The following is an 11,750-nucleotide window of genomic DNA, read 5'->3' on the forward strand; positions in this document are numbered from 1 at the left end:
TCCCATCATCCAACTATCCATAGCCTGACAGACGTCAGGATCGCATTGTCTCGGCGCATAGATAATATAGACTTCATGTCTCGGCGGCCAGATGATAATATAGTAATTCTATTTTGTCAGGAAATTCTGAATTAGTTGTGGTTGTATAAATGCTCCTATTTTTGTCTGGGGAGACAAACAAACAAAAAATATAAATTTAGTCTGTAAATAGTGTGAATATAAACAACATACGAAATTTATGAAAGAACAATAAATACGTTGAAAATATTATTTTAAACTTCATTAAAAGACACTTAATAGAAAAAATATTTTCACAATGTTTACACAACATAGATTTTTAATTACTAAAGCCGCTTCATTTCGGGTAAGTAAAATTTTCGTAAATAAGAGACTTTTTATAAATTTGAAAAAAATAACCTCTTGAAATTCTGTTGCAGAATCTTTTATTACCAGAATTACAAAACAATGCTCGTGTCTTGTATAACATCTCGCCAGTACGAAGTCGTTCTACAACTCCACTGAATACAATCATTATGTTTGTTCCCCAACAAGAGGTACAATTAAATTTTAATTGTTACTTATGAAAAAAAAAAACCACTTGTAGCAAATGTGTGTGTTGTGTTGTAGCCCTAGGGTACCCCGCTGGTACATAGGGCCCTCACAAGTTGTCTCCACTTTACCCTGTCTTACGCTTGCTCCTTGACATCACGTAGCAAATAATAGCTTCAAATTCTTGCTATCCAACAAACGGTTCTGTGTAGAACAATTTTCTCCAGTTTATCCAATTAATATATTTTGTATGGTATGGTACAAATTTTACACACTTTCGAATCTTTTAATCTAAAAATTTAGAAATTTTCTAAGCCTGTAATGATGAAGAATTTGAATTCTTAATTGTCATACAGCTTTGTGTATTTTCTAAAAATATTACTGATTAATGTTTAGTATAACTAAAGTATGATAGCAAATTAATAAAAGCTTAAGAGTAATGATATAAAACAGTATTTTAAATTGGATACTTTAGCATTATCATAATCGAACTATTGAATGACATTATTCTTGTAATTGATGATGAAATTATTGTTAAAATTTAAAATGTATAAAAAATTATAATTTCAGGCATGGATTGTAGAAAGAATGGGAAAATTTCATAGAATTTTGGACCCGGGATTGAATATTTTATGGCCAATAGTAGATAAAATAAAATATGTACAAAGTTTGAAGGAAATAGCCATTGATGTTCCTAAACAGAGTGCAATTACATCTGACAATGTTACATTGAGCATTGATGGGGTACTTTATCTTAGAATTATTGATCCTTATTTAGGTGAGTAATATTCCCTTTAGAAGTTTTTTAATATATTTTTGCTAAACAGACTAGTAGATTATTAATTAGTATTGAATAACACTAACCTAAGATCCATAAGGTTTGAATAGTGTTTTTCATTTGCCCAGTCCCTTTAAAATAAGATGAATAAATAATGTAATATTGTAATGATGATATCTGTTTGCAAAATCATAGACTAAATATCAATAAACTGTTAAGGTAGCCTGAAAAGGTCATAAATGCAATATTGTAAATAAAATAATAAAAACACTTAATTTGCCAAGCGTAAATAGCTGACTTTAAAATGTATAGAAAGCAAAAACAGAGACAAAAGCCTCAAAATAATTCTCGTTCTTCCCTTCCAAATATTCTTATGCTTTGTTTATGTCATATTTAATTCAATTTACATTAGAATACTTTTATGATTCCATTTGTGGTTGAAATGTGATGAAACCCATTTGACATTTTGACAAATCAAAATAAATAAAATTTGCATGCCATCAATTTTAGTATGTTATTTGATAAGTTGTAGAAATTGTCCTAACCTATTGGCATCGGCATCAATTACAGCTTCATATGGTGTAGAAGATCCTGAATTTGCAATTACACAGTTGGCGCAAACTACAATGCGATCAGAAATTGGGCAGATTTCTTTGGATAAAGTGTTCAGGGAGAGAGAATCTTTAAATGTATCTATAGTGCACGCCATTAACAAAGCCAGTGAAGCTTGGGGCATTACTTGTTTAAGATACGAAATACGTGAGTGTTTTTCTATTTTAAGAAAGAATTGTAATATACACTTCATAATGTTTTTACTTTGTATCATTATGCTCATCCACGCTCATCTATTATTCAACTAGAATTGTTTTTATGCAATCAACTGTCCTATCTACATGTACATCTTAATATCTTCATAACCTTTCTGATAGAGTGTAATTCATTATAATAAATTCCCACTGATTCGAGTAAATATTTTTTTGTAGGTGATGTTAAACTACCAACGCGTGTACATGAAGCAATGCAAATGCAAGTAGAGGCGGAGAGACGGAAACGAGCCGCCATACTAGAGTCTGAGGGGGTTCGTGCAGCTGACATTAATGTTGCAGAAGGAAAACGCCAGTCTAGGATACTCGCTTCTGGTAAGTTTTATTTCTTTACGTCATATTATCAAAGGACAAATCCTATTTAGATTAGGTGCTTTTACTCTTCCTATACATCTCCACTAAATATTTATTTGAAATCTGTTTTGAATTGTATTTAAGTATTCAATTACCCGGCACACAAAGTATTTTACACCGCTTGTCAAATCATCGGGGGCTATTTAATCTGTTTTCAAACATTCAATTAGCACTATAAATTAAGTGTTCAGTAATGATTTTATAGATGAGACTTCAAGATCGTTTAATGTTTAATATTAATTCACGAACAGAGGCAGAGAAGCAGGAACAGATAAATAAAGCTGCGGGTGAAGCGCAAGCGATGCTCGCTGTGGCCGAGGCTCGCTCACGTGGGCTCAAACTGATTGCACACGCACTCGCCGACAGGGTTTGTATTAGTCTAATTAATTCTGAAATATATATTTGTTTATTAATTTATTCATTTAGGAAACCAACAGAACATAACATCCATACGGTGTATAAAAAAAAAATTATAGTCTCTGTAATTAACTTATACAAGACCCACGAAATCCATACCTGGTGAAAGTACTCGAGAACTATGACAGAAGGATACGAAACACATTTTAAGGGGAAAAGGGTGTGGTCAAGAAATTGAAGGCATAAAAATACGATATCTGTCTCAACCTCTCGAGAAAAGTTATCTATAAAAAAACGGTCAAAATATTTATTGTATATTAAATGAGAATCTGGGAGTAAACTCCAATCGTAAGAGCAGACTCACAAAATTTTTCATTGGAATGTTTATTTCAGGATAGCAGACATGCGGCATCATTAACTCTGGCAGAACAATATGTATCAGCTTTTAATAAATTAGCTAGAACTAACAACACTCTTATATTACCAGCAAACGCTGGGGATGTCTCAAATTTAGTTGCTCAGGTATGATTATATTTCTTAGTCTCCTGTTAGACAGAGTTACCCAAGGCCAAAACATCAATAAACTATTATCTTAATGCATATAATGTTCATTTAGCATCCATCAGCCTAAAATGCGTTCTATGAACGGCGGTTCTTTCCAAATATACGAGGGCGAAAATAAATGGATGGCAGTCCCCACATTTTCTCGATTTAAATTAATCGATTTGACTGTGTTACCGTGGGCTCTTCAGTTATACAACATTGTTGACTTTGTTTTAAAGAACGTCTATATAACACAAACGAAAAATACACTCTGTTCGTTGTGTATTTAATTCCATCCATATTCATTGAAATGTCTTATTTATGTCGTTCTCTATTAGCTTTAGTTTTATTGCAAAATCGTCGCACGAATTCACGATCCGTCGTGTTAAGCTACACGTGATAACCGTAGGATGGATAAAGCCAAGGCTAGGCTTCATTTAAAATTAATAATATGAATAACATTATTCAAATATCAACCACAACAATAATTATTTTTAGGCTGTGTTTTTAAGGTCCTTTGTTATTATAGAAACTTCACTTTCTTTGGAATTCTACTACTCCACTTCTATGTCCATACTAAGTAAAATATTTCAAAATTCATTTTATTAAAATCTCTAGTGTTTTTTTAGGCAATGTCAATATACTCAACTGTCACGGCGCACAATGCTCAATCGACACGGCCTGAAACACAAGATTTATACGAAGAGCCTCTAGTCAAAATAAACGCTCTAACCGAAAAAGGAAGCACGATGGCTGGACATCCCGTACCTAAGGAAGCAGATTTAGCGGAATATTATTCAGATGATGAGGAACGTGAAAAAGCATTGCAAAAACAAAAAGAGAAGAAAGATCAGCATTTAAGTAAGATGGAAAGAGATACATAAATTTAAAATATATATTAGTGAGATACATAATACGTCCTTTTGTTGAATAGCATACAGTATACCTACAGTTGAATACATATTGCATGCGTGAAAGTGTTAAATTTCTCAATAATCCACAATTGTGCTACATTCTACATCGAAAAAAAAAAGAAAAGATTGTAAGTTACCTACACTAGTTATCGAAATTCATTTAACAGTTACAGTAGTATTGTACAGATTTGATAATTTTGTCTTTAGGTAGGATATATTGAAATGCTTTTGGATGGAAAAGTTCAGTGAATTTTTAAATTAAAATGAAATTAAGTTAAAAATAAAGTAAATAAAGGTAAATATGAAAAATAAATTGAATAATTGATAGAATGCGTTTTAATCAAACACACATTAGTATTTTCTTTAAACACATATTGCTTGACACTTAGTGACACAGAAGCACTTGAGTCGTTACGTATTGATAACTCTCTAATTTTAAGAGGTATTACTAAAAGCATCTTTAAGGTGTTTTAAAATTCAAAAAATAATAGTAAATTTAAATTCCGATAAGTTTTGGGTGTTACGATGATATATGCAATACAAAAAGTGTAATAAAGTAATGTGAAGTGTACTCGAATATTACATCAGAATTTAATTTAGTGAAAGTGAAAAAAATAGTAACTATATTGAGTACTAACATATTTTTTTAGTTTTGATTGGAATAAACTAGATCCATTGAATATTATATTTTTAACCTAAAGCTGATGAATACCTATGAAACCGAATTGATATGTGTATGTATATGAAATATGTACATTAATGGGTAGGTTTAATATTTTAGTAGTACATAATTTTTGCTGGTTGTAAGACGTCTTGCGAGTCCGCACGGCTAGTGCGCTCAAGGCGAGTGGCGGCATTTACGTTGTGGATGTCTATGGGCTCCGGTAACCACTTAAAACCAGGTGGGCTGTGAGGTCTTCCACCGACATATGCAATAAAAAAACAGTATATTCTCAGTGGCGCATTAGTTAGTAATATCTAATTAATTAAGAGATCATGAAAATTTTGTGTAACAATTTATGTTGAAATTGTACATTTTTCATTTTAATAATAAAAAGCAATCATGGCTTAATTGGTATATAAGAAAACAATGCAACATACCTGGACTTCTCTAGTTCGATTTTTAGACTTCAATGCTACTATAGTAAGAAGTTCACATTTCAATATAGTAAAATTACAAAATAAAAGATTGATTAATATAATTTTATCTATGTAATCATTTATAATCTGGATATTAATATATGAACACTCCTTTTTAAATATGTTGTTTTCTATATTACGAATGTAGACATTAACATGGATATAAATAATGTATGCTACCAGATTTTGAAGTTCGGTCAAAATAGAGACAAAATAAAAATATTGTTTAAAAGTTTCCAAAATTTATTATTTCCCTCCTAAATGCTATCCCACGATCAGACTAGTTTTAGCTTCAAATATTAAAACAAATAACAATAGGAATGATTGCACTTCATAGAAAACATTAATGATTAATTCAGTCTAATTTAGCCCATACAATTAATAATTTGTAATATCACATTACATATCATATCATGCATATCTTTAACCCGGCGTCATGGGGTGGAAAATGACTACACCGACGTGGGGGTGGGTCATATCTACCCGATATTTTGACTTAAGATATTTCAATAATATTAAAATACATAATAATTTTTTTTGTAGTAATGACTTTATTGTCTTATGATTTAGTAAATAAAATAAGAATTTGTATTGCAGAATATCGTAATTAAATCTTTAAGCCTTCCAAAAGATAAACACGAAAAAATCAACAAAATTGGCGTTCCTTAGCTTAATCGCGCATTTCTATGCACTAATAGACAGGCTTTAAAAAATATTTATAGCGCTTTTATAAACTTAACTACGATATCTTTAGATAAAACTTACTTAAAACTAATCAGAATTATCGTTGTGAATACAATCACTGCAGAAAGGTCCGACATGTTCAGGTCAAATAGATTTGTTACAACCACACCATGTATGGGTTGTTTCGCGGTGTTTCTTCGCAGGACATATTACCTAACATCTCTTATGAGTATAGGGTATTTTATCTGGAGAATCCTGCGCATTTTCACTAATAAATACATAGTTCTATTTTTTTCGTATTTCTCGAGGCAAACGTGTCACATTCTGGCGGACTCTCAGATGCTCACTCACAAGGCAAGGCCTAGTTTCTTCAGATATTGACATCGCTTTTGGTTTGACTCATTATTGATTCCATGTATCTATGTAAGTCCGTTGACAGCAAACATGTTCAAAAAGGCGTAGAAAACTCAAAGATCAGTTTTTTAATTGCGACACACGTCATATTATTATGTAGCGTACAACTCATCAGCCATATCCACTCCATATTTTATTGAATATATTATAATACGTATTGATTTCCGACTTTTGCTTTTCTCCAGTTGAATTATCAATACTGTTGTTATGGTGCAGACTTGACATCAGCAGACTCCTGATCAGAGGACATGACATCCGAGTCATATGCTTCAAGAATTGATAAAATACGTTCTCGTCCTCCTTCTTCTCGATTTTTTCTCGATATACCAATAAAAAGATAGCAAAATAGTAAGAAACGATAGTTCAAACATAAAATGTAAAATAACAACACTTAAAACTTAAAACAATGAAAAAACATAAAAGCCATATTTGGAAACAATGGCGCAAAACTGTTACACCGAGTACGGGAATGGGTCATATTTACCCTTTTTTAACTTTGGTCACAGTTAGCTCCAAGCACGGTCGCAGCACAACTATATAATTGTAAACAATGCTTAGAGGAAGTCATAAATTCCAGCTATTGAGAGGTACGGCATCGGCACTTGCGTAATTACGAATCTGTAAGCTAACAAAAACATCTCGGGTCATTTTGACCCAACCCCCATGACGCTGGGTTAAATATCTACCCCAGTTATAAAAATAGTTTTCTTAATTATATAATCATAACAACCTTAAATCTAAATTTTTATGTCAATCTTTGAATCAAATCATAATCATATAAGTAAGTACTCAACTGAAACATCTAAATTATTTTTAAGCATGATATGTTATCAAGCTACTGTCGAGAACTTACTTTTAGATCAATGACAGACGTGAACCGTTACTAAACAATTTACGAAACAAAGAGTCGATGCGAATTTGCATAAATTTTCATGAAATTTGCACATATTTTTCACTTTGATTAAAATAGTTGATGGGGCTCTCTTCAGAGTCTGTGGGAGATTGGGATGGCGGCATTTTGTGCAAACTGAGATACGACGACGAAAGCTCTGTACCATCAAACTGTCTTAAATGTATCTGCAAAAAATGTGCTTTTTAGAACATCATTGTCTGAAGAAATTATTAAAAAAAAATCATATACATACATATTTATTTTCATTTATACATACCAACAGATGCAAATTAACTTCGTCGCTTCTACTAAGATAAGGAAAGTTGCCACCGCTCTTGAGATGCGCTAGCTTCGCATGAGGGTAAGATTTATACAAATCTTCACGTACGTGTGAACTAAGTGCACTTTCATCCCAAACATCCATAATCGTAACTGGAATGTCGCTTAATAAATGTGGTTGCACATAATTCGGAGTGCAGTTCAATGTCAATCTAGATGCTAATTCTGATTGCGTCAGAGTTTCTAGCTGCCGAAACATAAATTGTATTTATCTACTATCACTAATGCATAATAGTATTGTAAAGACTATTGCAATATTAGCTAATGACTACATGAGCATACAACTCCACAACCCATCCCTGTGCTAGTTGCTTAAGCTCGTAAACATCTCTAAGTGAACACTGTCACCCATTTTGAGGAATGATGTTGAAGTCTCAATTGAATAGCGATTCCAAATATCATTTTATTTATTTATTGCTTAGGTGAGTGGACGAGCTCACAGCCCACCTGGTGTTAAGTGGTTACTGGAGCCCATAGACATTTACAACGTAAATGCGCCACCCACCTTGAGATATAAGTTCTAAGGTCTCAAGTATAGTTACAACGGCTGCCCCACCCTTCAAACCGAAACGCATTACTGCTTCACGGCAGAAATAGGCAGGGTGGTGGTACCTACCCTGCGCGGACTCACAAGAGGTCTTACCACCAGTATATTCATTCTTGTTGTGTCTGTGCATCATAATTCAGGAAAATATACCTTGGGGTTGAATCTCTAAAAATAACTTGATTGTGAATGATTATAGACATCAGCAGTGCAAGGGGCATTGCCAAATTGTCACTATCTACTGTTAAGGACACTTTTCAAAAGGTGTGTCCATTGACAGAACGACATTGATGTACAAGAGTGAAGGAGAGCACTGATTTTTGTGGAACCCAGCATTATTATTGTATTTTTAGAACAGGAGCCATCAACAATGTTTTTAATACTTCATTCATGCCAAAAAGCTAGCTTAAAACTGTTAGCCAAACTTTGTATGCACTTAAAATTAACTTATAAAATTCAAATTTTCAGCTTACCTTTTCAACCATAAAATCAATTGACTCGGCCATACGTGTATCGACTTTGTCAGTAGTAAAATTTCCCATTAACATTCTTTTCAAAACTAGTGATGGGAGTAACCAAAATAACGCTGCTGAATCATTGTATTCAAAAACAGACGTATCCGCAAATGTGTTACACAGAACAAGTGACGCGACACGAGGAAAATTTCTGGTCAGTTCTGCAAATTTTTGGGCTATGAATCCTCCTAAAATTAGAACAGGAATAAATATTAAAACATGATGAAATCTAGTGTGATCTCTGACTGATTATCTTTGTCGTCTGACTATCTTTTTTTAGATATTTTGATGTAGATAAATTTATACTAATCTATTATATACATATAACAAGTATATAATAATATGTACTGTTAAAATGGAGACCTTAGAAATCTTCCCGGCGACCGTCCTCGTCGAACCTGTCGCTTGTGACGAGGGGCTCGACGAGCGAATTAACCCATAACGCAGCCCACTGAGTTTCTCGCCGGATCTTCTCAGTGGGTCGCATTTCCGATCTAGTGGTAGATTCTGCGAAGCACTGCTCTTGCTAGGGTCAGTGCTAGCAACACTAGTTTGAGCCCCGTGAGCTCATCTACACACGTTAGGGTGAAGCTGAAATAGCCTCTTAAGGCTATTAGCATATGATAAAAAAAAAAAAAAAATCTTGTCTTAAGACGGATGATGGCATTTATGTTGTAGATGTCTATGGGGTCCGGTAACTATTTAGCACCAGATGGACCGTGAGCTCGTCAACCCATATAAACAATAAAAAGTGGATTATTTCGATGCCTCCAATGACCACTACTCTAACTCCAAATTCGTAGGTTTACAGGAGGAGAGTTTAAACGAAAAAAGTTGATAAATATTTCTGCAATAATAAATATTTTATGGTTTTTTCTTGTGTAACTAGCTGATTTACTCTTGCTTCGAACTCCATTAATAATGAATTTGTAATACTTTTAAAATAGTGAGGCGATTTGCGTGAAAAACGAAAATTTCAAAATTTTGAGTTAGAGTAGTGTTCATTGGAGGCATCGATTTAGAATATTGCATTTTTTTATTTAATGCTTTGATGAGTGGACGAGCTCACAGCCCACCTGGTGTTAAGTGGTTACTGGAGCCCATAGACATCTACAACGTAAATGCGCCACCCACATTGAGATATAAGTTCTAAGGTCTCATGTTTTAGTTACAACGGCTGCCCTACCCTTCAAACCGAAACGCATTACTGCTTCACGGCAGAAATAGGCAGGGCGGTGGTACCCACCCGCGCGGACTCACAAGAGGTTCTACCACCAGTAACGAAGCTAGCATTCTTTTCTAGCATATATCTTTTAATAATAGCTAAATATTCTTGTTTCATGAAATAACTTACCTAAAGATGCTCCGAATATGTGCACTTTACCAAGCTCTAATATATCAATGAGTCTTTTGAAACCATCACACCATTCTTTTAAATTCCAATAAGGAGGAGCCTCTGCAGATATGACTCGAACGCCTCGTGATGCTAGGCCCATAACTTGCTTGTAATAAATATCAGCTGTTCCAGAAACTGGAGGTAAACATATTAAAGGACATGCAACTGACCTTGGTCCACTATCAAATATTTTCCATGCCTGCAAAATAATAGTTTTTTACTTAGAGCCCTTTTCATCTATGGCATTATAAAATTACTTTTCCAGTCACATGTTGTGTATGTGTGTACATTATTATTAAGTTTAATAGTAAAATTCAACTACAAACAACGTTTACAATTCATTATCATATATGAGACAAATATCTTAGCAATCCATAGCATTGCTTAGCATTCATAATGCAGGTGCATAGTTCATCGTGTTGCTAATAGAGGGATTTGGAGAATGCGACTGGACTTGCAACCCTAGTGTATGTCTACAGGACCATTATCATATTCAATCTTTTGAGACTAAGGTGAACTTCTCTAAGCACTTTGATACAGTATTAGATGCTGCGACTGAGTAGTTTCATTTTATACTTAAGAGTAGTACGGAGAAAGATTTCTACTAAACTAATGCTATATAAGAGTTATGTCAGAAGCTAGATTACTGCTGTTAATTGAATGAATGCAACAAAGTTGCTTCACCAAAAATAGTATGACATATCATTTTAGTTCACATAATTGTGCTATATAGAGATGCTTAAATATTATTAAAAGCAAACATTGAGTGACTGATGAAATATATATAATTTGTGTTTTCTTTGAGTCATGAATAATTCTGTTGACTCTCAAGGCATCATCTGTGAAAGTGGCAACCTGTTTATATGTAAGAGCAATTGGGTGACAACTCAGTTACTCTTTTTAACCCGTTCTTTAGACTAAAGAATATTTAAGGAAACACCTACACTTCTGACTTGAGTTCTTCATACAGTTAGTAAAGCCTTGAAATCTTTGCTGGTTTATTTTCTATATTCGAGAATAAATTAAGGACCTGTTGTTGGACCTTAACCCTGGCACTTACTTGCTGCTGTTATTTTGTGGTTTTCTTTTGTTTTTCAAAGTTTGATTCACGTTTATTTAACGCATGTCTGTTATTGTATTAATTTGTATATGTTTGACGGTAAATTCCGTTGGTAATCTTTCAACAATGTAGAGAAAATTGTAAATAAATTAGATTACCTTGGAATTATCGGAGTCTACTACGATTTTTCTTAAAGGAATGCTGCTTCGGAAACTTAGATACTCATGCGACTGAGATAATTCGCTAGCACAACTCATATTTTTGCCTTAAAAACCATATAAAATAATGTTTATGTACTTTGCTATTTTCAATAACTTTTCAAAGTACCCAGATACAGAACTCCGGATCGGAAATTGTTTTGTAGGTAGGTAGTTAAGTAGGTACACCTCTCAAATATTATGTTTAATCTATGGGTACCTATGATGGGTACACCTGTACAAACTCTGT

General features: G+C 33.4%; 2 protein-coding genes across 2 annotated transcripts; one reads left to right on the forward strand and one right to left on the reverse strand.

The window, feature by feature from the left end:
* Positions 1-26: 26 nt before the first annotated feature.
* Stoml2 (stomatin like 2) lies at positions 27-5,701 on the forward strand. The gene is made up of 8 exons (XM_028175818.2): positions 27-364; positions 438-554; positions 1,120-1,327; positions 1,898-2,086; positions 2,311-2,466; positions 2,757-2,872; positions 3,256-3,384; positions 4,035-5,701. Exons 1-8 carry the CDS (start codon positions 317-319, stop codon positions 4,287-4,289), a joined length of 1,218 nt encoding a protein of 405 aa, XP_028031619.2. The 5' UTR covers positions 27-316; the 3' UTR covers positions 4,290-5,701.
* Positions 5,685-11,750, reverse strand: LOC114244139 (maspardin). Its single transcript, XM_028175861.2, has 5 exons — positions 11,462-11,750; positions 10,202-10,442; positions 8,806-9,035; positions 7,727-7,975; positions 5,685-7,634 (listed from the first exon to the last, which is right to left on the reverse strand). Exons 1-5 carry the CDS (start codon positions 11,558-11,560, stop codon positions 7,488-7,490), a joined length of 966 nt encoding a protein of 321 aa, XP_028031662.2. The 5' UTR covers positions 11,561-11,750; the 3' UTR covers positions 5,685-7,487.

Source organism: Bombyx mandarina, chromosome 19 (assembly GCF_030267445.1).
Source record: "Bombyx mandarina strain Sakado chromosome 19, ASM3026744v2".
NCBI lineage: Eukaryota > Metazoa > Arthropoda > Insecta > Lepidoptera > Bombycidae > Bombyx > Bombyx mandarina.